This window comes from Protopterus annectens, chromosome 2.part2, assembly GCF_019279795.1.
Source record: "Protopterus annectens isolate FY-2018-M chromosome 2.part2, PAN1.0, whole genome shotgun sequence".
Taxonomy (NCBI): domain Eukaryota; kingdom Metazoa; phylum Chordata; order Ceratodontiformes; family Protopteridae; genus Protopterus; species Protopterus annectens.
In genome coordinates, this window is record NC_056730.1 from 708,776,496 (window position 1) to 708,804,404 (window position 27,909).

The 27,909-nt window shown below is 42.9% G+C and overlaps 1 protein-coding gene across 1 annotated transcript in view; it reads left to right on the forward strand.

Moving 5' to 3' along the window:
* LOC122795777 (1-acyl-sn-glycerol-3-phosphate acyltransferase epsilon-like) overlaps positions 1-27,909 on the forward strand; it is an 800,499-nt gene that overhangs the window by 670,279 nt on the left and 102,311 nt on the right. Inside the window, exon 7 of the mRNA XM_044064106.1 lies at positions 7,942-8,065. Coding sequence (XP_043920041.1) covers positions 7,942-8,065 — 124 coding nt within the window. The remainder of the gene's footprint in view (positions 1-7,941; positions 8,066-27,909) is intronic.

Sequence of the window (27,909 nt, forward strand, 5' to 3'; positions counted from 1 at the left end):
ATCGTCCCAGATTACTGATTGGTTGCGTCCATGTAGATAGCTGTGGAACCAGTTGCAGGCCGATAGTGAGAAGGAGAGGTTGGGGTGAGTAGATAGTAGTAGCTCATGAGATACCATGTCAAAGGCCTTTGAGAGATCTAGAAATACGACAGTAGAGAAGAGGCCATTGTTTTTGTGATGAAGTATAGTGTTGGTGAAGGAGAGCAGAGCGGAGGTAGTGCTGTGATATGGCCGGAAACCATGTTGGGTGTCGGAGAGGAGATTATTAGCTAGGAGGTAATTGGAGACCTGGGTGTTTATACATTTTTCAAGTATCTTGGAGAGAGGGGAGAGGATAGCAATGGGGCGGTATTTGAAGAGGTGGGTGGAGAAGGGTGCCTTTGTGGAGGGGAATGATGTGGGATATTTTCCATATCGAGGGAACATAGCCTTCCGTTATGGAATGGTTGCTTAGAATTGAAATTGGGTAGGCTAGTGTATCTGCTGCAATTTTCAAGTATTCAGAGGGGAGGTTGTCAGCTGCAAGTTTGGTGGGTTTAAGTTTTGACAATAGTCTTTGTATGTTGGAGGTAGGTACTGAGGTGAAGAAAAAAAGAGGAGCGGGGGGTTTAGGGTTAGGAGTTGGGAGGGCTGTTGTAGGGAAGTGTTTGTTTAGAGATGTTATAGTTTCAGTGAAGTGTTTGTTGAAGGATTCTACAATACTGTTGGAGGGGGGTCTGGACATCTGGGGGGCATCAACCTTCCCTGGGTGGATGATGGTGTTAATAGTGGACCAGAATTGCTTAGGGTTGTGGTTGGTAGAGTTTAGGGTGGATTTATAGTAGAGGGATTTGTCTAATTTTATTTGCTTTTTGGCTTTATTGCGCAGTTCAAGGAATGATTGCCTATCTGAGTTATTTTATGTTAGTCGCCAGTGCTCCCAGGCCTTATCTCTGGATTTCATTAGAGTTCTGGTGGTCTTTTGTAACCATGGAGCACACCTAGATCTGACTTTGGCATTTCTTACAGGAAAATGGGTGTTTAGGATGGAGTGGAAGGTACTGTTGAAGAAGTGGACAGCCTCATCTAGGTTGAGGTATTTTAGTGGTGACCAGTTAATTTTTTGCAGGGAGGAGATGGCGTTGGGGTTGAAGTTGGACTTGTTCCGTATTTGCCTGTGGATAATGGACTTGAGACTGTTTGTGTGGTGCCGAATTAGGAAAGTGAGGGAGTGGTCACTAAGACTGTCGGGTAAGCAGCCTGCTAGGTAAGAGTGAGGGGCTTTGTTGACTTGGATCCAGTCAAGTAAGGTATGATTGTTAGGGTTTTTGTTGATTTCGGGTAGGGGATTGGATTAGCTGAGTGAACCCGTGGAGATTAAGGTGAATGGTTGGGAGATTGTTATTACAGGATAGCCAGTTGATGTTAAAGTCACCAAGAATGATGGTTTCCTGGGGAAGAGATAGAGTAGCCCAGCTCAAGAAATTTTCTAGGGGTGTAATATTTTGCCCTAGTGGGAAATAGCATCCTTTGATATTGATTGTTTTGTTTGGGTTTAGTTTGTGATTGGCATAAAGGATTTATTGTTGTGGTGAGGGGCAGATGTGTTCAGAAGTTTAATATTGAGGTGGTGTTCAAATATCAATGCTACACCTCCTTCCTTTTTGGACAATCTGTCTGTGTGAAGGATGCTGTATTCAGGTGGACGTATTTCCTCACTTTTGATGTGAGGTTTGAGACAGGTTTCAGTTAGGAAGAGAATATCTGGGGAATATGTGATTGTGCTGTCATTTAGTTCTTAGATTTTATTGCATGTACTTCTGATGTTTAGGGACATTATAAGTAGGTCTGTTGTTTTTTTGTTGGCTAGGAGTTGAGTTGTGGGTGGGGGGGTTGCTTAGACTAGGGTTTGTGGCTGGGTTTGGATTTGGGAGGACCAGGGTTTGGATGGATGTCTCCAGCGTGGACTAGTTTATAGAGGGTGTTTAGGATATGTTTTATATATGTAGTAAATTGCTTATGGTATCTTAGGAATATTTTATTTTTGAGTGTGCTAGGTGTTTGGTAATGGAGTGTGTGTATTGGAAGGATGTTTTTGGTGGCAGGGGATGTGTAGCTATAATGTAAATGTTTGAGGGAGGGTGTTGAGAGAGCACAGTGGAAGTTGTTGGGGCATGTGACTGTGGAGCCTTGGTAGGATGTAATGTGAGCTAGGTTAGGACTGTTATTATATTGGGTAGTAGCCATGACTGTGTTGGATGTGGGGTAGGGGGTGACTAGTGGTGTAGCCTAATTGGTGGTAATTAGGGGTGGGGTTAAGGCTAAGAATAAATGTAGAGGTACTGGGTGCGAGTGGGAATAGGGGGCAGGGAGGGGAGGGAAGTAAGCGTAGCAAACAAAGCGGGCTAGTACCCCCAGGCTAAAGATTGCAGGGTAAGTGTCTAAATAGCCAAATTGTTAGGAGTTATTAGAATCTAGTAGGGAAAAAATATATAGACCTGATTTCAGCTGTGCCCTTTCTGGGTAGATACCTAGTTTGAAGCAGACAAAAAGTGGCAGGTTAAGTACCTTTTTGCCTCTATTTTACAAGTGGGCAATTCCAGTGTATCTACTGGGTTACCTTTTTTTTCACCTAGAGCTTTATCTTGGTTTACTGATAACTAAAAAGAAAAAGTTTAACTGGGGAATGTATTTACAGCTGATGGGGATGGAGAGCAGCTGCTGTCCCTACCTGTGGGTAGAGCCAGTTATTTCTGCTTTAGACCAGGTACTTTCTACAGTAGCAGGCTAAGAGGGAAACGTAGCTAGATACCTTCAGTAGCTTATTTTCTTTTTAAAGCCCTTGAGTCCTTGTGGCTGGTTTCTTCACTGCAGATGTGGTCAATGGTCAAGGATTCAGCAAGTGGAGGACTGAGAGAGAACCCGTTCGCAGGGACAGTGGTCAAGTAACTTTTCTTTTTAAAGCCGGAGTCCTTGTGGCTGGTTTCTTCACTGCAGATGCGGTCAATGGCCAAGGATTCAGTAAGTGGGGGGACTGAGAGAGAACCCATTTGCAAGGACAGTGGTCAAATGAGATACACCATGAGCTGAAGGGAATGGGCACCTGCTATGAGTAAGCCTCTGCCATCTCTGCTCATTACAGCACAGAGCCACCTCTCTTCTCACACCCTCTCATCAAACAGTTCCTAAGAGGAGCTAACAACTTAAGGCCACCCAAAAGAGCTCCTACCCCAGCTTCGGACCCTAACTTTGTGTTGGAAAAGCTCACCCTACCCCCCTTTGAACCTGCAGCTTCAGCAGAGTTAAAAATTCTCTCTTGGAAGACAGCCTTGCTGCTGGTCATCGCTTCAGCTAGAAGAGTATCAGAGCTACAAGCACTCATGGCCATAGAGCCCTTCATCATTTTCCATGCTGACAGAGTCTCACTCAGGACTAACCCATCCTTCATGCCTAAAGTGGTGTCCAGTGTGGCTCTCAACCAATCCATACATCTGCCCACCTTTTTTCTCTAACCCACTAAACAAGGGGAAAAGGATTCTGCACTCTCTAGATGTGCATAGATGGCTCAGATTCTATCTGGACAGGACTACATCTTTTAAAAAAAATGTATCAGTTGCTAGTCAGCTTCGCAGCAGGAGCAGAGGGCAAGGCCATATCTAAACAAGCAGTCTCCAAATGGCTAGCACACTGCATCCATTTCTGCTACAGACAGCACGGGAAACCACCCCCAAAGGGGGTCAGGACACATTCCACCAGGGCAACCTCCACCTCTGCAGCTTTTCTCAGAGGAGTCCCCACCAGGGACATCCTGGAGGCTGCAGCATGGACATCTGTTCATACCTTCACGAAGCATTACCACTTGCCTGTCTTCTCCAAACCCAGGGCAAGCTTTGCCACCGCAGTCTTGCAGGGCATCCTAGCCAGCCCACAGTCTTCTTGACTACCTCTACCCTTTTCTTCAGCTTTGCGAATCAACCCAAATGTGATGACTGCAACAGTGAAATGCGAAGAACATAGTACAGTTGTGTACACTTATTAAATGTAGATGTTCGAGTGTATTCACTGTTGCAGCCCTAGTTTCCCTCCATCCCCCTTGTCTCTCTCTGTCTCTCTCCTTACAGGGATTTTTTGGTATTTACTTTATACTAGTGTTCTTCCACCATAACCTAGCTCCCTATTTGGGGGGACTCCTGACAGGGCAGGAAAAACTGATGTAATGGCATCAGCTGCCTGATTTTGGAGTGACAGCAACCGATGCAGAAGTACTAAGCCTCTGGTATTCGGGCCGACTGAGGGCTACCCCTGGCAGGATAACCCAAATTTGATGACTGCAACAGTGAATACACTCAAAACATCTACATTTATGGTAAGTGTACACAACTGTACTTTCTTCCCCCAACCTCAGGCCACTTTCAGTATGGATGCCTCTCTTCTGAGGTGGAGAGTGCATTTTGAAGGGAAGGCCTTTTGAGGCCTACCTTCACATCAGTGTCTTGGAGATGGAAATTATTCTCCCAGCATTGCAAGCCTTTCAGGACCTTTTCTCCCCAAGGGTGTGATGTAAGTTCAAATGGACAATGTCTCTGTGGTTTGCTACCTGAACAAATAGGATGGAACTCTGTCTTATCCTCTCTGTCAAGAAGCCATTAGTGTAGCCTTAGATGAAATCCTCTTAGCTGTTTCTGATTACAGCGCACATCCTGGAGATGTCTAGCATCTTGGTGGAAAGTTTAAGCAGGAGCATTCTTCTTTTTCTTCACTTTTTCTTTAGTGGTTCCTGAATCCAGAAGTAGTAGCTCAGATTTTCTAATGTTGGGGCACCCTTGCTGTGATCTTTTTGCCACCTCGTATAACAAGAATTGCAGCAGTTTTCATCCCCTGCCCCCTCATCCCTGTCCCCCCAGGAGAGTCACCAAGGCACACTGTACTGTATGCTTGGCCTCAGATCTTCTGCACGTATATCTGCCTACACCCTTCATAACAAAATTTGTTCAGAAAGCAGTCCATTGCAGAATGACTGTGGTTCCCTTTACCCTGCCCTGGTCCTGTCAAGTCTGGTTCCTGTTTTTGTGGCCTCATCTTCAGCATCCTCCATGGGTCCTCACTTCCATTCCAGGGTTGTTTTCTCATCTGGCAAAGACCCATTCTTCATACCCTAAAATTGACCACATGGTTTGTCCAGTTCCCATGATGGCCAGGAACCCCAAGCTCTCTGACAAAGTTATCAATACTTTATCCTCTTCTCAGAAACCCTCTACTCAGAAGAACTACACTAGTAAGTGGAGACGTTTTGCAGTTTGGGCTCCGTTTAAGGGTTGAGATCTTTCAGCTTCTCTTGATGTTCTGAACTTTCTAGCTGACTTCTTTCAATCTGGGTTGAGCTCTTCCTCTTCCACTGTCAAGGTTCAGCTGGCAGCTATTTTGAATTTTTACATTGGCAGAGATAGCACCCCACTAGCTGTTCTGAAGATTTCTAAGGCTTTCTTGAGGGATATGTTCTTGTTGAGTCCCCCATTCAGAATTCCATCCTTCCTTGGGATTTGCCTTTTATGCTGCATGTGTTAACTGGCCCTCATTTTGAGCCTTTAGCCACTGTTCCCTTAAAGTTACCATCTTGGCAGACCGTTTTCTTGGTGGCTGTTAATTCAGCTAGGCAGGTTTCAGAGCTGTAGGCTGTATCCTCGGTACCTCCTTATCTGATTTTTCACAAGGATGGGGTTATTCTTAGGATTTACCCCTCCTTCTTGCCTTAGGTAGCTTTAGAGTCCACTTTGAATCAGCATATTCACTTGCTTGTTTTTTCTTCTGAATTTTAACAGTAGGGGTAAATATTTGTTCCATTGTCTGCAGGAGCAGCCTTAGGTTAACTGGTGCCCTAGGCAAAAGGGCTCCACGCCCCCCCACACACCACCTGGTGCCCCCCATCCTGGTCTACCTACACCAAATAAACACAGAAAAAGCACCCCTGCCAGAGTGGCGCCCTAGGCAGCTACCTAGTTGTCCTATGCCTAAGGCCAGCTATGATTGTCTGGACATTCATCGACAATTGAAATTCTGTTTAGACAGAACTAAAGCCTTTAGAAAATCAGATCAGCTGTCCCTTTTTCCAAAGCCATGCTGGGCAGGTCAGTGTCGAAAATGACCATATCCAAATGGCTGTCTGATTGCATTTCTTTTAGATATAAAGTGAAAGGGAAGTCCTTGCCAGCAAAACCTAAAGAGCATTCTTCCAGAGCAGTGGCCATTTCTACATCTTTTTTTTTCTCCAGAGCTGTTGATGACATTTGTGCCACTGCTACATGGGCTAGTACTCATGTTTATGTCCCATTCCAGATTTGAAGTGCAGTTGAGGTCCAGAGCCTTGTTTGGTTCCACCATTCTTTGGCATGCTCTCTCCTAGGCCTCTCTGGGATGATACCTGGCAGTGGCTTTGTCCCATAGGTTGAAGCCAGATGCAAAACACCACATCAGATATAAAAGTTATATACCTACCATAACAGTAGAGCCAGTGTTGTCTGCTTTTGTTAGGTTCAACCATCCCTACCTCCTGTCTTCCTCCTTTTGGGCTATACTGACCAGAGCAGTGGGTGACCAAGCTGTCTGGGTTTGTCCCCTTTGGGTGCTTTTTTAAGATCCTGCTGTATTTCTTCATGTTTCATATCTGTGTGGGGGGCATACTCAATCTGAGGTATATACTGGGAGCAAGGTATTATTGGTAGAGGACGAGAACTTCTAGACTTGAAGTCTTTTAGGAAAGGTTAGCATTGGATAGGAGTCATATCTGATAACCTACAAGTTGAACCAGATGGAAACCGACCACATAAATCTGTCATTAAGGTAAGTACATAACTTTCATTTATTTATTTCCTATCTTGTAGTGCTCTAGACTTTGTTTGGATTTATTCTCTGAACACAGGTTACTGAACCGATAAAGCTGCTGCATCTTCTGTGGTAGTGTGGGATATTGTCCCAAAATGGAGTACTTAAATTAAAGAGATGAGCCTTTTTTGAACTTTGTGCCTTGGCTGGGAGCTTTTCTGAAACCATCCAAACTTGCTGATTTCAGTTTTTCCCAAAGAAATTAATAGAAACCTGCTTGAGTTTGGTTTCTAGGATGTCTATATACTCTGTTTCTGCTGCTGACTTCTTACGCGTTTGGTGTCTTGGAAGCCCATTAGCTTGCCTAGCCTCATGAAAGGCTCATCAGATATTTTTAGGAATGAGTTCCTGTTTTTTCATGAGAAGTACCTAGTGGATAATGGGGTTATGTATTCATGGACAGAATCACTCTCCTGAGTCACAGACTCTGGGACAGTGTTCTGGAGTGGTGGAAATGAACCAAATAGGGAGAGTTTGACATTTCCACTTTAGCTGTTCCTCCTACATCACTGATGAGGGTGGATCCTTTACAGACAAAAAGAGAGACTGATAGGAGGAGGCAGGCTAACAAAACTTAGTAGAAAGTTTCATCTGGTGAGTGCAGGGCAGTTTTGCAATAAGGTTGCCTTGATCTCTCATGCATAGCAGCAGATGCCATGTAATTTATTCTAAGTCATGTTTAATTCTGATTTGTAAAACCAACAGAAAGCACTTCAGGCTGTGCTATGGAGAATCTATTGAATTCTGCAAATGAATTTAACTGCACTCAGTTGTACTTTTAATGCATCTGCAGCATATACTTATTTTGCCACACTGCTCAACCTAACATGTTATGTTATTAACATACTGAAGGCTGTTTTGGAAAAAAATTGAAGATAACATTTGATTTTTTTTTTTTATCTCAAGAAGGAACCATATTATTACCTAAATTGTTTTGCTCTTATTTTGCCAGAAAAATAGCTTGCTGTGTAAAAGTAGTTCTGAAAAATATAAACATGTTATAGTACTTGGTAGTTAAAGCAAAAAAATGTTTTTGTTTCGGAAGCTTTTTAATTATTACATTAAACTTTTTCATATTGGCAGAATTTTTATGTAACGAGTGCCCAAAAGTGCATATTTACTTTGAGCGTGTTGATTTAAAGGATATTCCAAAAGAGCAGATGTTTTTGAGACGGTGGCTGCATGAACGCTTTGAAATCAAAGATAAGTAAGTAATAATATTTAACCACCATTTTTTTTAGCAAACTCCTATCTTAAGGACACTCTATCTTGCAAAGATGCTTAATGCAGCATATAGTTCATAGAATCAATTTCTCACTATGGTTCTCATAATGCCAGCAATGTGTATTCTATGACTAGTTTTATGTAGCATCACCTCCTACACCTTTGCCTTTCTTTTTGATGGGAGTATATAAGAGGTGGCCCTTATGCCCCTTTCCTAGTTCTTTAATTCTACTTGATCGCATCCTTAGTCCTGCAGTCTACCCAGGCTTTCACTGATAAATGTATAATTTGTTTTCCATTGCCCACTTTATGGAGTTCAGTGTTACCTAGATGGAGCCTGTCTAGTCACTCATTGGGCCCAAGACAGAAAACTAATAACACACACACACACGCACACGCGCACACGCACACACACACACACACACACACACACACACACGCACACGCACACACACACGCACACACACACACACACACACACACACACACACACACACACACACACACACACAGAGAGAGAGAGAGACACACACATAGAGCTACAAATAGTTTGGAAGATCTCCAGTTCTCCTACATCATGACTTCTGGATGTAGGAGGAAACTGCAGCACTTAACAAAAAGTCCAAGTCAACACAGATGGAATATGCAGACTCTGGCATAATGGTTCCCAGCGGAGAATTGAACAGCATTAACATGTCTTTAGTCATGCATCAGTTGCAGTTAGTACAGGTATATAGTTGTTTATAGTTAAGTTTTTAAAATGCAATTTATATGTCTATTCCTTTACTGATACTGGCACCATTTAAGGTACCATTATAATATAGATAACTCTTAAATTCTAGCGTCAGTTCATGGGATGCAGTCCTGTAAGAATGACTATGTAAAACTACATTTTATTATGTAAAATGGTTACACAGAAATATAAACCAGAGCAATGACTAAAAATTGTCTGTTCTTCAGGGCTAATATTTCAGCACTAAAATCCATCAGTTTTTTCCATTCATCTTTGACAGTCATCACTCAGTTTTTCTAGGTAATTGTACTTCTGTCACCCTATATGTGTTGTAGCATATAGAAGTTTTACTTGCCTTTTGCCCTTTTTTTTTTTTTTTTTTTTTTTTTTTTTATGACAGATTGATACAAGCCATTTACTAAAGTAAATGAGAGTACAAACACACATCACCCATGTATAAGAAATTATGGCATACTGAGATGCACGTCATTCATGTTTGATAATGTTATGTACAGTACAAATTTAATGTCTATATTGTTGTCATCTCATAACAAGGTTAGCAAACAAGTGTGAGCGTGGCAGGCATATAGCACCGAATGTTTTCCATATTTATTGTTTGTTTGAAGGTAGCACATAACACAAAAATGTGAATTGTATGGTGGCTGTAGTTAATGTATCTAAAATAAGGCACCTTAAAGCTTAAGTCAAATCTTTTTGGAAAGGCATTTAAGCAGATTGAAAAACATGAATACTGGCAAGAAAGAAGTTGAGATTATTTCTGACAAAAGGAAGGAGACTGTGTGAGAAGCAGGAAAGGAGAAACATGAAAATTATCTTGAATGTCTGCATCTGTTCAACGACAAGGAAAAAGCATCCTTTTAGATAGGATAAAACATAATAAAAGGTAAAGAGAATGTGTTTATTTTCAGGACAAGAACTTACGCTGAAGAATGTACTACTGGAAGTGAGAGCATTTGTGATCTCAAGAATGACCCCTGAGCAATATGACGAAGACTACATTTACATACCTTGTAAGACAGGACACTTGCACTTTGCAGGCAGTGCCTTGTTAGATGATTTCCAACAGTTTCCTTTGTATTTGTTTGTTGTTATACTCAGCACCATTCCCACATCTTGTGCTGCAGTAACATGGAACGATAACAGGAAACCCATCTTATGTAATAGTGGGACTAAAGCTAGCAGGCATCAGGACTGCTTGGCAAGTAAAACTTTCCTGTGTTGCCTTGTACCCCTCTCCCTTATCCCATAATGCACTGTGGTACCAAGTCTCCATGTCTCCATTGTGGCTCAGTATTTTTATAAGGAAAAATGGACCCAGACTGCCCTTTAACTTACTGTGAGAACGCTTCAGGTTTTTGTGAATGGAAAAATAGATTTATTTCTGCACTTTATATATACATTAAGCTTTTTAGGATTTTCCCTATAATTGTTTTTGTATCATGAGTGTTTGTTTTGGGTCTAGGCCCTGTTCAGATCAACAGGAAAAAGCTAATTTCTATCTCTGTGCCTTTAAGAGGAACTTTCCTATCCAAGACTGGCACATGAAGTGCTTGTATTGTCAAGGGATTTTCACAGTTTTTACATGCGTTTATTTGTCAACAGTTCTCTAAATCTATTTTAAAGAATAGAAGGACTGCAGCCTAGTTGTTTAATTAAACGATTCTCATTGACCAAAGATGCTGCTGCAACATTTGCTTTTTCCCTAGGCAGTCAAAAGTCTTAATCAGTTTCACCATCCTTAAACACAAATTTCTGTCTTCTAAATCTGTCAGCCAGTGTCTCTATCTCTGCCATTTAACATGCATGGGCAATTAGAGGTAATGTTTTAAAGTTTGGGGCAATCTGAAGGTATGTGGTTTACTCCATTAACTCAGACACAGAGGAGTGATGCCCTTCCGTAGATCACTGCTGCTGCTGTACTCCGAACTTTTGAGTTATATCCCTAACAAACCTGATCGTATGGCTGGGATACCAAAATTAACAACACCTTTCATAGAGACATATGTCCGACAATATGACCTAAGCCTGTGGGCATAAGGGTACACAAGTGGGCATATGAATGTGAGATTGTCAGACTCTTCTTACCAATCTGAACGTAGATCTCGCACCCATCAGTCTGTATTTCGTGTGATCGGTGATATAATTCTTGCCTTCACCTACTCAGATAAATGCCCCATTGGGGTGCCTTCTTTCAAACCAGCTTGTTCCTTCACAGAACCTACACACACATGCTTCAAATCTAGCTTGAGGGGCATGGACAGGTTCCCTAAGAGTGCAAGGTCAAGGGACCCCAAATTAAAGGGATGAGCATGTAAATGTGAAAAGTATAAGGGCATTAATTTAGGCCCTGCAAATCCTCTCCCACTCATGGACTTCCAGGTCCCCTCAGGATCTTCACAGACATCACAACAGTCTTGTGGTATATAAACAAGCAGGGAGGGGGACCATATCTTCTCAGTTATGCAGACTGGTTGGTCTAACTTGGGAACGGGCTATAAAATGAAATGTGTCCCTCCACATAGTTTACTTTCCCTCCCAGGACAGTGTCTTGGTGGATTTTCTAAGTATATCTAGGTAAGACCCTGAGAGGTGGATGTTGAACTCTGAGGTGGTCTTAGACAAAGTCCACAAATGGAGTATCCGACAGGTAGATCTATTTGCTTCTATTCACAGCAAGCAGCTCCAGCTGTTTTTCTCCAGTACTCCTTGCCCTCAGGCCTGCTGGATGCATGCTTTGTCCTTTCCTTGGGAGGGAAGCTTTCTTTGTGCCTTCAGCCTTCTTCCTCTGATCCTAAATGTTCTGTTAAAGATCCAGAGGGACAAGCCAAAAATCTTGCTGGAGACTCCCTTTTGGCTCAGACAGCATTGTTCCCCCCTTCGTCTCATATCTAGCCAAGGTCATCACCGCAAGTTACCCTACAGATTGGACTTACTAACACAAAACAAGGGCTCTTTGCTTCATCCCAGCCTCTTATCTCCCAACCCGACAGTGTGGATGATATTCTGATCCCTTTCAGACACCAGTTTTCTAGGGCATGCTACGGATTCTTCAGGAGGCAAGAAATCTGCCACTAGAAAGCCTTGTATATCCAAATGGAAAAGTTTTACTGCCTGTGGTGTCAAGCTAATAAACTGAGCCCTACTCAAACAGGGGTCCCACTGTTCTCTCATTTGTATGAGCTATTAAGAGACCATCTAGCTTTCTGTACTATGAAGTCATATTTATAATGCCATTTCTGCATGATTGCCTCTAGATCCATCTTTGCTTTCTGTGCTTGAGGTAAAGCAGTTTCTCAAAGGCATCCTTCACTTGAACCCACCACGAAAGCTGTTCTTTCTTGAGACCTAAACTTTGTCTTGGGAAAATTTACTCAGCCATATTTTGAAAGCGTCTTCCACTTCTCTCAAATTCTGTACATGGAAAACCCATTTTGTATGTGGCCCGTACTTCAGTTAAGAGTTTCTGATCTTTAAGCTCTTTTGGCTTCCCTTCCTTTCCTTATTTTTTCAATAAGGACAGGGTTTCTCTGGGAACGAATCCCTCCTTTATGCCTAAGGTAGTCAATGAGTTGTCCTTCAACCAGGCAATAAAATTTCACACCTTTATTCCTAACCCTCAGTGCAAGGGTGAACAAATCCTTCATTCTCAGAATATGCACAAGGAGCTCAGATTTTATTTGGATTAAGGTCAAAGACATTTGAAAAAGTGACCAGCTCTTTATTTCCATCCAGGAAGCCAAATTGGGTAACACTTATCTAAGCAAACTGTTAACTGAATTTCTAAATCCTTTTCCATTTGTTACATACACCATGTTAAATCCTTATCTTCTCCAGTTAAAGCATGTTCCACTAGAGCTTTTGGTCTTTTTTGCACGCTTTCACTAAATATGGATGCTTTCTCAAGATCCAAAGCCTCTTTTGCCATACCTGGTCTTGCTGGATTTATTGCAGGTTCCCTTATGCCTGATCCATCCATCCTTTCTTTAATATTAAACTTTGGGAATCACATAACAGTTAGGCATACTGCAGCAGTTACCTAAGAAAAGATGTAGAACAGTTGTGCAAGACCTTACCATAACAATAGGTGTCCCACTAATCAGAGTTGTAGTGTTCCTCCCAACCCTAACTTTACATCTTTTTTTTCTGTGTAGGTATTTCCTCTGTTTTCTTGCCTTCTAAGGGGGAGCCATTTTCTACTGCCCCTCTTCTTGGCTGACTTACCTGTTATGTTTCCTTTTCTGTGGTGTCTCACTGTCTCCTGGCTTTGGGAGAGTCTGAGGATCTCATGCTCATACACCCATTTTGTATCCTCATCCCATAGGCGTAAGTAATATGTTGACGGTTTGGCTCTTTGGAAGGTTTTGGCTTTGGTAAGTCCATTCCATTTTCTTATCTGTTACCACTGTTTCGTCTGGTTTCAGTCCTGAGGATGCCTACCAGTACTCTTGACAGTATTGATCCTGATATCAGAAGCCTTACTCTTGTTATTTACTACATTTTAAGTTGCTTCCATTTTCCTGTCATTTATTACACTTTCTTCATCTAGTATCGGTTCTCAGGATGCAAACTTCTACTCTGACTGTGTTGGTCTAGATATCAGAGACTACAGTGATATGAAGTATTGTTTAAATTTTAGAACCGTATGTAGCAGTGTCTACGTTTCTAGTGTTTGGTATCACTGCAACATTAGTTTTATTGATGCCTTTACTCTTTGATGCCACTGCTACTTTTAATGCTTATGCCAGGGTATCAGGCTGTCGGAGCTGATGTCAAGCCCAACCTAGATAGAGTTTTTGGCATTGAGTCTGTTGACGTCCGTGTTGTCAATATCAAAGTTGATGTCAAAGAAGCAAACAACCTTGCAGTGGTTCCCATCAATCCCAAATATCCCAGCCCCAGTAATGGCAGCTGTTCTGCTGGAATGAGTCTAAACTTTAGTCTTTGGCTGTCCAGTCTGCCCCCTAAGAGTGGGTCAAAGAGGCAGCAGCACCTCAGGAACCTCCCACCAAATACCTGCAGAACATTGGGTTTCTTGATGTTCTTCAGATCACCCCAAGAAGAAACTCATGAAAGACAGTTGTAAAAATAAGTGCCTCTCTCTCTCTACTCCAGAGTATTCCACTGCAGATGTAGATAATGAGTAGGAAATTAACTTTCTCAACATATCCCTCATAGATGACTTCAAGTTTTGGAAGTACTTGAAACTAACAGGACAATGGAAGAGATGGCCCACTGACCAAGTAGTCTCCTCATAGCGTAGTCACCAACAGGCTTAATATGTGTGTTCAGTAGTCGTCTTGGGTGGTTCTTCCTTTGGTTGGATATCCTGAAGGATGACTAAAGTGACTTGGGAATACATCAGTATGGGGTCTTCAGACTCTAAAAAGTCGGGCTCTGTACATTATCCCGCAAAAGGCGGGTTTTTAGTGTAAGATTTCCAAGCCTGATACCCTAGTTGTGGCAGTAATCAAAAAGGCTCCACATCCCAGAACCTAGTCCTTTCTTACTAGATAAGGAATCCTGTGTGATAGGCTAGAGAAATGTGTACATGTCTGCAACCTCTGCTGTAAAAATGCTCTGAATTGTGTTATTCATATGGTTGCTTTAAAGCATGGTGTCACGAATAAGGTGACCATATGATAGAGAGGGTTGTCAGCTGAGCACATAAAAGATGAACTAGTGTTCCAGTCCACAGCTGCCTCTGATATGACCCAACATCATACGTATTCCCTGTAGTACAGTAGACAGTACTGCCAGAGCTGTGGGATCCAGCAGTGTTTTGTGCCAGCATGCATGGCTGTGTCTGATGGGCTTTGCTGAGGACACCATGGCAGCCTTTATGTTGGACACACTTTTTCATGATCTGTGTGGTGTCAAAATTGTAATACTTGGATAATATGGAAAAGGAGGACACAACTCTCTCAACTGTGGACATAGTTTCAGCTGTCTTAATGTCCCTTTTTTTGAGGATGCAAAGGAGCCAGCAGCAGATGTAGCTTAGGCATGGGCATACAGCAGTACCACTGAATAGTAAATTTGGACGAAACTTAACATGGCAGCTTTAAGCATGGTTAATGTTAATGTTAAAGTTAGAAAACTATAACTTCCCCATAGGCAAGCAACAGAACAACAGCCCTGAGGTGTTGCCTTGCAGTCCCACTCTGGAGGCAGTCTTGGGGCATATATCACTCCATCTTGTGTGCATCGAACATTATCACAAGACGGGTACATAAGGACAGTGATCTCCAGAGGGTACAAGATTACTTTCAAAAGTCATCTTATACCACTGTTTCTTCCCTTGCCCGACATCCCATCCATCAGAAGATCTGTTATGAGGGAGGTGCTCAACCTTATTAAGAGAGTCATCCAGAATGTTCCACCAAACCAGAACGAGTTAGCATTTTAGCCTTTGTTCCTTTTGGTACAAAGAAAAATGAAAGGCCTTGCAACAGTTTGGGATCTAAGTTGTCTAAAATACCTTTATCAGCAGGAAAACCTTTCATGTGTTCATGGTTCAGTCAGTTTGTGCTTGTCAGAAGGAGACTTGGTGTGCTGTTTGGACCTCCAAGACCCTTACCTCCACATCAGGATCAACAAGAATCATGAAGGAGTTTTTCTTCCAGGGGAGCCAGTCATTAGTGAGTTCCTTATGTTTACATTTAATATTATGTCTGCCCTCAGGGTCTTCACCATATGCATTGGAGTTTAGGACTTCACCAGAAGTGACAGTCAAGATTTTCGCATACCTAGACAGCTAGCTCTTAGCTGCTCTTTCATTTCTGGTATTGTCACCAAGGAGTACGTTAATCAGAATGTTCTACTGTTTAGGTATCATTGTGAACTTTGCATGGTCACATCTGACTCAATCTCCCCTTCTCCCATTTATTGGCTGCTGCCTGGACACTGCTATTTGCAGAGTGCATTTTCCAGTGGGTTGTATAGTCTCTTATGTCCGTAGTCTGTCATGCTAAGCTCCAGCAAGATCTTGGCACATCAGTGCCTCAAAGCTTGGAGTCTAATGGCAGAATCCATCCTGATGGTGTCCTACACCAAACTCCACATGAGGATGCTGCAGTGGATACTCAGATTATAATGGTCTGTGGTATCAAACCTTTTGTTACATGAGTTTAGCCTTGCAGAACATGCAAGCGGTGCCTTTAGTGGTAGATTGAGATTGACAGTTTTTACATGTGGAATTCCCTTCCTATAATCACATCCACATGAGTAATTGCCACAGATGCATCAGCCCAGTGGTTGGATGGAAGAGCAGTACATTTGGCAGGCTGCACTACGTTATACTGCTATTTTAATTAATATGTTTTCCGTTATTTTTTTTAATATGGTCACACAATAGTTTTGTAAAATATGTTATGCTTACATATATTCTTTTTTGTTTTGAGCTTTTCTTCCCAGGTGTCTGCAGAAAAGGAGTCATTTGATTCCCAGTCAGACTTTCCCAGTAAGCAAATGTAAATAAATCATTCCTCTTTCCACATAATTGTCCTAGAGATGAAGTCAAATGCTCTGTGTTACATCACTGTTGTAGTAGTCCTGACTACTGGGAATTCAGAGGAAGACGTTTCAGTGTCTGGCCCAACTTCCAGAGCACTGTACATCTTCCCATCAGGCATAGCCAACATACTTCCATCTGGGATGTCAGGAATCCCCCTATATAAAACAGGTGGCCGCCTCTGCCATTTTAGATCTTTCTCACCACAGTTCACAGTGTATGCATCAGCTTTGCATTATATCTATATTCTGGAATGTTTCTCTCTGCTTAGGACAGATAATTGGTCTAGCAGTTGGCACAGAGGGTTAAGGCTGAGAGCTGTAGTTCCTATGGTACAGGATTTGATTGTCTCAACCCTCATTTTCCTGCTGTGTGACCTTGAGCAAGTTGCTTAACTAGACATTGCTACTGGGTCACCCCTGAAAAGGTTGTGTCCAGTGGGCCCATGTGGTTGAGGGATATTATCCTTAAGGATGATGATTATTGTTTAATTACCCAATTGGAGATTTTCCCTTAGATCCTGCTATTCTGTTTGGGAGTTTGATTGTCTTTTAACATTTGTAAGTCAGACATCTGGCTGTGCATTAGGTTGTGTCAAGAGCTAAAAAAGGTAGATGTTCTTGTGAGGTACAGATTCCCCACAAAGGCTTCAGTATTTGTCATCCGTTTTGTTTAGGCACACTGCACATATTAAAGGATTACAGGGTCTGTCAGGGATTTAAATAACTCCAAATTGTTCAGACCAACTTTGTTTACCAATCTGGTACCTCAACCATTCACCTTCACAGGATCTGACCTCACATCTGGATTCACTACTGTTATACAGGTACAAACCAAATTAATCAAACAATTAAACAACCAATTAAGCAATAATACTTGACTATTAAATGTTCACTTACATACAAAAAAGTACAAAAAATATAAACTACTTATGTATTTAAATTTAAAAATTAACATTTGCTTCCTGATTCAAACCTCTTTGGGACATTGTTCTATAATTTTATATCATTTTCATCTCTAGCTCAATTAATTTATTTGGTCAATTTGGTCACCTCCCCTGGGAAGAAAAGGTTGTGCCAACACACACAAAAAGAAACCTGCATCTGAACCCCCATCATTTTACTAGAATGTTCTGCCACCAGACTATGCAAATTATGATTCCTTATATCCTCCAAGTGCTCCAGAATTTTTGGTAAAATTAATTTACTGGATGCCAGCAAAGAAGAAATTTGGAAAACTTGAAAATCAATCAGAAAAAGTGAAGAGAAAACATTGTGTGGGAAAATCCTGCAGCTGTTCAGAAACCAGTTCAAACTTAAGGTTTGGTTCAAAAGATGGCTTCTAGTAATTTAGGGGAGAAATGAAGCAAATGTACTCAGAGATGATTAAAATAAATGAAATGTTGAAGGAATATATCAATTCAAACACAAAAGGCTAGAAAACATAGAAGAATCTTTAACTAGCCATTTAGATGAACTGATAAAATTGCAAAACTCAGAGGCCGACATGAAGAAAAAGCCGTCTAAATATAAGGTTTTTCAATAACAGTTTAAATAATACTAGCATTACAAGATGTAGAACAGAGTAAACCTGAAATTTTCTACAATATCAGAGAAAATGGAAGGAACAGCTTGTATTGCTTTTATAAAAGTGCAAATAAGCAATTAGACTGGTGTTCCACAGCAGAATGTAATTGAAAGGGCACATGGAGTGTATGCTCCTAACCTGGCCATGAGAAAGCAGCCAAGACCTATATTAATAAAGATGCAGTCATACCAGTCGAAAGAGTTAATCCTAACAAAATTGTGGCAGAAGGGCAACATTTTAAAAACTGGAGACAGAGTGTTTGCAGAAAATGATTATTCACTGTACACCAAGCAGAAGAGAAGCAAATTTATCCCAGCAGTCAGGGAATGTTGAGAGGCAGGTGTGAGATTCAAGCTGCAGTAGCCAGCTGTCTTCAAAGGTTTTTTTTTTTTTTTTTTTCCCCCCAGAGGATCAAAAACAGGCTAAGGAGGAAATAAAAAAGTTTATACAACAAAAAGCAAGTCAGCAAGCAGAAAGGGACTCTGCTTCTCATAGGTTCATAGGGTAGGTACTAGGCTATCGGCCCAAGGGTCTACGCAAGCCTAGCCAACAAGGTTCCCTGGCTTACGCCACCCAAGAAAGTTATTTTCCTGTGCCACTGTTGAGCAGAGAGACAGAAGTGATCCCCGGGGTGTATTTCCTATTTCCCATCCACTCATCAAGATTTTTCTTCTGATGGTAGTGAGACTTGGCCAGTGAAACCTTTTCTAGTGTTCCAAAGGAAAATGCTGGAGAGACAGAATAAATCACAGACGTTGGGTAAAAAATCAACAGTACATTGGACATGAACCAGAGTTCGGTGTTGGAAGATGGTTAGAAAAAACACCAGCAACTTTGAAATTAATGAATAAATGGAAGGCTATAAATCATCTCTTCATGTTTGCAAAATATGATTTTGCAATAAGAAGTGGCTAAAAAACACTGGACTTCTGTTGACTTTGTCAAACTTGTGGATGGACTGTAATGCATATGCCACACTTTATATCATTATATATAAAAGGGGGAAACCAAGTGTAAGTAAAATAATTTTTGTTCTTTGTATTTGTATAAAACACTTCATGATTATAAACTGCATGTTATATACAGTAAAACAGTTTTGTGTAGTCAGTGTGGGGAGGTCTTTTTATTTCAGAGACTGTTGTATGTGGTAAAGAAATGAAAGTAAACTAGTACATTTTTAGTTGTAATAAATAGAGGTTTTACAGTATAGCGAGAAAAAAGTCTGGACAGAAGCAAGCTTAATGCTCGTATGCTGTGAGGTTGGGGTATAAAAGTCCACTGATTACGTTATATGTAGAATTAGAATGTTTTCTCATTATTTTTACAAGGGTGAATGCCTACATTGCAACATTTGGCGTAAGCTGTAGCAGGTGATTTTTGTAAGCTTGTAGGCTTTAAAAATAAAGCCAAATAGTGAACGTCATGAAAATGCTATGCTTCTTACAACTGCCAAGGTATTAACTTGTTTGTTTTCCACTGGCAAATATTCAGTGGAGTCAAGATGTCTACAGCTGTGCGTTCTTTTCCATGTAAAAATTACAAAGACTCCTTGCTGAGTAGATTTCCATGGAGACAAAGCTCTCTGTAGGTGAAAGCAGGTAATCTTGAGAATTCGGAGTATTTTTTGAGGGAAATGCAAAATTTAAAGGTACTACAATGGCAAGCAGTTCAGTGAGAAAATTAAACTTGAAATTACAGGAAGTGAATAAGAGGAAACAAGCAACCCTAGCAGCCTTAATACTTTAATGGAGTTAATAGAACGGTATACAATTTAGTTTTATTTAAAGATAGTCAGTGCACTTTTTCTTAAGGCTAAAAGGTAATGTTTTCTGAAATTATACAAGCTGTTTTTCATATGTGGGAGGGGAAGAGAAATGTGAAAAGATCAGACAGCAGTCGGTATAAGTGGGGAGTACAGGCTGTAGCATTTGCTTTAACATCAGTAAATATTTTAGGGTAGATAATGCGTGTAGGTACAGCTGTCAATTTGGAGCACTTGTTCCCTTCTGGAAGGGTAAACTTCATATTTTGAAGATGTACATAGTTTTCTGTGTTTGTTCCAAGTTAATAGGGGATTGGGGTGTTTTGTATTGAGTTTTTTTGTTTGAGCATTTTCATTAAAAGTGTCCACATTTAAAATGTTTACATAATAGGCCTTATTACCACTACTCTTTCTCTAGGTCCTGGTTACTTTTGATGTAAAGTTTGCCTGTCTGCACATTCTTTTTCACATCAGCCACAGGTACTTCATCAGATTCAAGGCAGCAGGATCATACAGCCAGCTAATCTCATTGCTTTCAGGCTTGGCTGTTGCAGTCTGGGTTTTCACAAAGTGCTTGGCTGCATATAATAGCTTACTGCTGAACAAAGGGCATTCATATTTACTGATGTTAAGCTGTCTATCTCGCCTTCGTTTCTTGCTTGTTGGGATCGGAGCCGACCCTCGGCTCCGACTCGGCCATCTTCTATAGCTCGAGAGCTGTTTACTGGCTTGAGGCTACCCCTTATCCCATGATGCCTAGTGCTAGCTACCCCAGATCTCGTTTGCCTCTTCAGCTGCGAGGTTCGTTGTTACTGGCTCAGGCCAGTAAGTTTATTATTATACTTTTCTAGCAGATTAGGGTTCCTTTTTTGATAGTTTAGAGTTTTCGACATAGTCGTTAATTAAGTAAAACAAAGTTGCAGGACTGAGCGAAGACAAGTAGTCACGTAGAGCTTAAAAAACGAAAGTACTTTATTATAGGTAATTGACAAGATAGTCGTTAATTAGTTTGTTGTAGTTTTAGTGTTGTAATTTTCCCTTAGAACTCATTTAAATTAGAGATTCTTCCCCTCCCCCCCCTCCTTTTTTTTCTATCTCTACTTATAAGTAGCATTTTTAGTTTAAGCTTTTCTCTTTTACTTCTTAGGTAGCCGTTTAAGTTAGAGGCTTCCTAGTTAAAAAAAAAAAAAAAAAAAAAAAAAAAAAAAAAAATCTTGACTGTAGTTATGTTTTTGGTTAGGTTAGTGTCTGTAGTTTTTTGCTGTTAGGGCCTTTGACCAAAAACTTTTCAGTGTAAGGTAGCATTTCTCTACTGGATATGTTTAAAGAATCCAAAGTGTCTGGATTCAAGAAGTGTGACTCATGCTTTTAGAAAATGTCTCTGATAGATGGGCACACTTCTTGCATCTATTGCTTAGGCGCAGTGCACCTGCAGGACTCTTGTTCTGTATGCCACGCATTCAGCCCAAGGGTTCTGCAGGAGCACAAAAATAAGCTTTTCTTAAGGGGTCTTCTTAAGCCCCAGGATTCACCGGCCAAGGCTCAGCCAGTTAAATCTCCTAAACTGACCAAATCGTCTGCTCCCAGCTCGGAGCCGTCATTGGTCCAAACATTCCCTACTACTTCGGTTCCGTCTGGAACTGAGGAGGCTGCCTCCCAGTCAGCTCCACCAGTATCTTCGGAGCCGTCTTGGACCCACAAGAGACCGAGGTCCCCTTCTCTAGAGTCTATACTTTCGGCTCCTCGGTCTCCCCTGTTGCAGAGTAACCACAGTCACAGATCCTCCCACTCCTCTCGGTCCTGTAGACTCTCGGAGGTTGTTGAAGTTGCAGGCACTGGCCAAAATGTTATCCAGTCCTCCTCAACAGGTGTCTGCTCCGTCCGCTTCCATTGATATTCCTCCTCCGACTCCTTTGAGCTCTGAGCTGGAGTTTGTTGGGGTTTGAATCGTGGAACCGTCGGCACCGATAACTATTTCCCCTTTGGTTCCGTCATTGGCTCCGATCCCCTCGATGGTGCCTTCTGTAGAGGGATCTGGGTGCCGAGACTCCCTCGTCTGCTCTGATGGGGGCGAGTGGCATCGGACCCTTGTCCAACCCCGTTTTCCATTTCGGAGCTTCGGCACAGGTGAGCTCGGCTCCTACATCGGCCTCGGAGCCATCCCCCTTGGTGCGGAGGATTCTGGTTTCCTCGGAACCGGAGCCTTCTTTGCATCATGGCAGGGATTCCTTCGATGTCATGAGGAGTGTACTGGCCCCTGAGTCAGCACCACGTTCAATCCCACTGGCTCCGTTCCCTGTAGTGCCTGCGTCAACCTCTGTCCCTCCTCCAGACCCCAAGTGTGGGGAACAGATGCTCCAGAGCACCCCACTGGGTGTTTCCTCTTCTTCCGAAGCCTCCCCTGATCATTCAGAGGAGGCCCCTCGGAAGAGGAAGTGCAAGAGGAAGCACATTGACTCCCCTGAGTCTGTCACTTCGGATACGGATTTGGATGAATCGGAAGGGTCCCCAAGATCCCCCTCTGAAGATGTTTCCTTTTCGGACATCCTAGAAATGCTTAGAGGGGGAACTGGACTGCCCTAGCCCCTACTGAGGACGAATCCATATTCCTGGATGCGTTCAGTTCCCGCCCTTCCACCTCCTGGGTGTCTCCGCCCTTCTATCCACTAATGTCAGTGGTGGCTCAAAAGGCTTGGTGAGCACCGGATACAGTGGAACCAACCCGGAGGAGGCCCGGCAAGTTTATCACTGCAGTCGGGGGAAGACTTTCACTGTACCCAAAAGCCTGGCAAGCCATTACATGAGACAAATGGGTACAATCAATCATATCTGGAGGCTATGTAATTCCCTTCTTCCAACCTCCCCTACCGTCAAGCAAATCCCTTCCAGATGTTCCACCCAATCTGAGGGCCCAAGCAGTCATCGAAATTTCAAGACTGCTAGGAAAAAGAGTTATCCAGGAAGTCCCGGCAGACCAACTCGGATCCGGAACTTACTCAAGGTTCTTTTTGGTACCAAAAAAGACAGGGGATTGGAGACCAATACTGGATCTCAGCAGACTAAACAAGTCTGTTCAAAGAACAAGGTTTCAGATGGTCATGCTACATTCCATTCTACCCTTTTTGGGTCAGGACAATTGGATGTGCTCAGTAGATCTCCAGGATGCGTACTATCACATCAAGATGGACAGGCGCTCCAGGAGATTCCTTCGCTTCCGGCTGAGAGCTAGTCATTATCAGTTCAGAGCTCTGCCCTTTGGTCTCACCACAGCCCCCAGGGTGTTCACCAAATGTATGGCAGTGGTCACGGCTCACCTGAGGCGTCAAGGATTCCAGGTGTTTACTTATCTAGACAACTGGCTTCTTACTGCTACTACAAGGCATCAACTCCTTAAAGCCAGGGACTATACAATCGCAATTTGTGCCCAGCTAGGCATTACTATAAATTTTGAAAAATCTGCCTTGTTGCCCTGTCAATCTATTACCTATATAGGAACAGATTTAGATCCAAGAAGTATGTCCGCAAGGCTACCGCCAGACAGAGTGGCCTCGATTCAGCAGCAAGTTCATATCCTCATGCAATGCAAAAGGGTACAAGTCAGGTTGATCCTTCAAACTCTGGGTTCTATGGCAGCGGCAATTCTTCTGATACCTCTGGCCCATTTTCACATGAGAATCCTTCAGTGGCTTCTTTTCACACAGTGGTCCTTTCAACAGCTCCCATGTCTCACATGATCATGATTACAGAAACATGCAAAAGACACCTTTCCTGGTGGATGGTCTCTCCACTAGTGTCTTAGGGCAGACCATTCATCCAGCCCCCTTCGGTTGCCACAGTGACCACGGATGCCTCACTGATAGGGTGGGGGGGCATTATCAGGGCAGGACAGTCCAAGGCACTTGGCAGCCTCACAAGTACCATCTGCACATAAATGTCTTGGAGATGAGAGCAGTGCTGCTAGCGTTGCAAGCACTTCAGGACTCCCTCCCTCCTGGGACCATTGCAATTCAAACGGACAACATGTCAGTAGTGTGGTACATCAACAAGCAGGGCGGAACCAGGTCCTGCCCCCTATGTCAAGAAGCACTCAGACTCTGGCAGTGGGCGATTTCATCCCAACGATTTCTGATTGCGACGCACATCCCTGGGAAGTCCAACTTCATAGCGGACAGGCCCAGTGGAGCTATTCTCATGCCTCGAGTGGTGTCGGAATCAGGTAGTTGCGGATCTGATCTTCCGCAAATGGGGACAGCCTTGCTGCGATCTGTTTGCAACCCCCTTCAGCACCAAATGCAGCAACTACTTCTCCCTTTTACCGCTTCCCGGTCACCCTCCCAGAGATGCTCTAGTCCACGATTGGCCTCGGGGACTTCTTTATGCCTTCCCGCCGTTCCCTCTTATACCCAAACTCATACAGAAAGTGATATCGTTGGGTTGCAAAATGATCCTCATTGCTCGTTACTGGCTTTGACAGATTTGGTTTCCGTTCCTGCACCGTTACCTCCTCGAGCAACCCTGGATCCTATTCCAGACCTGCTGATTCATCAGTCAGGAGAGCTGCATCGATCCCGCCAAACACTCCAACTCACAGCTTGGTTGATCCAATTCCAACCCTAGCCAGGCTTCCCAGCATTTCCCTGGCTGTGCGTGAAATTATTGTCTCCTCTCACAAATCAGCTACTAGGAAGATGTATGCTAGCAAATGGAAACTATTCTCTTATTGTGCAGAGGCTAGGAACATAGATCCCTTTTCAGCCCCAGTTCACGAGATCTTGGAGTTCCTAACAGAGCTTTTTCACTCTGGGTCCGCTTCTGCCACAATCAGGGTTCAACTAGCGGCCATCTCTAACTTTCATGTTGGTTTTTCTAATCTAAATATGTCTCATAAGCTGTGTAAAGCTTTTCTCAGAGGGCTGCTCTCCTTAGGCCCCCAGTGAGAGATCCCCCTCCTCCTTGGGACCTTAATTTGGTACTAACCTCCTGATTATGCCCCTTTTGAACTGGCAGCATCCTGCTCCCTTACGTTTCTGTCATGGAAAACTCTCTTTCTGGTAGCTATTACCTCAGCCAGACGCATCTCGGAACTTCAAGCACTAAGCTTTCATTCTCCATACTTAGTTTTTCACAAGGGCAGGGTTGCTCTGAGAACTAATCCCTCCTTCCTTCCTAAAGTCTGCTCAGAAAATAATCTAAACCAATCCAGAGACCTTCCAGTGTTTTTCCCTAACTACACCAACAAGGCAGAATACAAGTTACACCTTTTGGATGTTCATAGACAATTGCGTATTTACCTGCATAGAACGAAGGATATAAGAAAGTCGGATCAACTTTCCCTTTCCTATGCTAAGGGCAAACAGGGTCTCCCAGTCTCCAAAGTGACCCTGTCCAGGTGGTTGTCTCACATTATTACCTTCATCTATCAACTAAGAAAAAAGGAATTGTCTACCAAACCAAAAGGTCATTCTACTAGGGCTTTGGCCACTTTTGTAGCCTTCCAGTGTAGGTTGCCCATGGATTCTATTTGTGCCGCTGCCACGTGGGCAAATCCTCATACCTTTATTTATCATTACAAGTTAGACATGGTCTCCAGGAATAGAGCTAACTTTGGTTCCACTGTTCTGAAGAGTCTGTTCCAGTGAGCCGCCCAGGATCGTAGGTGCTAGGGACGCTGTCCCAACAAGCAAGAAACGAAGGCGAGATAGACAACTTAACATAAAGAAGTTATGTACCTACCATAACGTTCCATGATGTTCATCGTGTTTCACTGTTGCAGTCATTACTCTTGGGTTATCCTGCTGGCAGGCTACCCGCAGTCGGCCAGAATTCCAAAGTCTAGGTCCGGCGTCGGTTGCTGTCGCCTCTTCCCTGACGTCAGTGCACCAGGGGTATAAAAGATGCAGCCAATGCCATTTTCCTCAGTCTTTCTTGCCGCGCGGTGCCCGAAGCAAAAGCAGTTCGCAAGTGCCGGTCGGCCGACTCCTGAGATTTTCACATCTGAATTTCAGAACCGAAGTCTTCATTAAAGCCAAGTACCCCATTGGGGAAACTTTTTTCTTGCTCCAGACCGATGTCAGAAAAAGTTAACAATTGTATTTCTTGTGGGAAGCAAATACCTCATAAGGATTTTCACTCTTACTGTATTCCTTGCCTAGGTCCTGATCACAACATTGCTAGCTGTCGATTTTGTTCTAGATTCAACCAATGCACTATCAAGCATTTCATTACTTTGGCCGAAGATTTAATTATATAATGCCGGCGGAACAGCTGACAACCGGAGTTTACAAAAAACGCAAGGACAAAGACAAGGAATAGGCATCCGAGGTCCATAACCGACGACGAAGCCTCTTCTAGGCCAGTCGCCGGTGCTCAGTGAGGCGCTTTCGCAGCCCCTGGCGCCCGCTACCTCAGAGCCACAGGCCACTACCGACTCCCACGTTTAGCCGACTGGGCCTCTGGAAACTCAAGGTATTGGACACTCAGAAATCAATCCCTCAGATGGGTCCGGAGCCGCTGAGCAGGCATCGGCTTCTTAGGGTGTCTTCAGACCTACACAACTATATGTTAAGCCATCTTCAGCTTCAAAGACTAAGACTGAAGCAGCTCTAAAGACAAAGAAACAAGTACAGCAGTCTCCTATTCAGACTTCCATGCCTAAAAAACAGATGCTGAAAATGGCCGAAGACGTAATTACTTTGATCAGGGGCTCCCATCCCCCTCTTGATAAGAGGCCTAGGCAAGAGACAGAGTATGATTCTTCTGATCAGGTATCTATTTCCTCTGATTCCTCTTCTGAGCAGGATTACTCCATGTTTCCCTATGAGGATTCTGATGCTGAAGAATTCATTCCTTCAGCCTCTCCTCCTGAGGACAATTCTTTTGGAGAAACACTGCATACTATGAGGGAGCATTTCCACTGGGAGAGCAAAGATTATTCTGAGTCTAAGAAAAGGCTCAGAGACTTTCTGCTTCTTCCTCAGCACAGACCCCTTGCTATTCCTCCTATCCTAGACATTGTAGATGATGTATTTTCAGAGTCCGGACTGTCCCCTGACTCTTTACCCCCTGCACCTGCTAAGCCAGACAGATACTACAGGGTCCAGGATTCTCATAAATTCCTATATAAAAATCCCGCTGCTGACCCAGAAACTATTTCTCAGGGTCCCAAGGGGGTTAAAGCTTCCACTGCAAAAAACCCTGTCCCCTCTGATAGGGATTCTAGGGCTCTAGACAGATGGGGGGAAAAAGATTACACTTCTGCCACACTGGCTGTAAGGGCTTTAAATTGTCAATTTCATATGCTTAAATATGAGCAATATTTAATGTCACTAAAACAGAAAATGTTGACAAATACTGAATGTTCAGAGAACAAGGAATTGCAGGATTTATTGCATGCAACTGAACAAGTGGGAAAGCATACTTTGCAATGTGGTTATGATTCACTGGAGGCCTCTTGCAGGGCCACTGTTACAGGTTCTGTTATTAGAAGGCATGCTTGGTTAAAGGAACAAAATCTGCCTGATCATGTTAAAGCAAAATTATTAGATGCACCATTACAGCATGATACTTTGTTTGGTACTAAAGCAGAAGAGGTGTTGAAAAAAATGTAGGATAAAGCAAAATCTATGCAAACATTCAAGGATTTCTTACAGGTACAGCCACCCAGGTTTAGCAGGAACTGGCCTTCTAAAAATTGGTCCTTTCCAGTCTCAGACAAACCACAAAGAGGCAAATACAGGCATCCCAGAGGCAAATCTCAGCCCCCAGGCTCATACAGGCCTAAACAGTGGGGTGCCCCTACCTCCAAAAGCAGAGAAGACAAATCACAGCCTTACAGGAAACAGTCCCAATGACTTTTTTCTACCAGTTCCAAGCAGTTTTCTTTTGACAGCCCCCTTAGGGGGAAAACTAGCACTTTTTTCATCAAATTGGCAAATGGTTACCCAAGACAAATGGGTTCTAAACATAGTGTCCCAAGGCTACAGGTTCCACTTTCACACCCTACCAAGGTTAAAGGGCATGTCAGACCTGCCACACAATCAATGGGCAGAGGCACAAAAACAAATTACAGCCCTCATGGACATGAGGGCCATTCAGCAAGTACCACAACAAGAACAGGGGCAAGGATTTTACTCTAGACTTTTTCTAGTACCCAGGAAGGACAAAACCTGGAGTCCAATTCTGGACCTGTCTATACTAAATATGTTTCAAAATTCA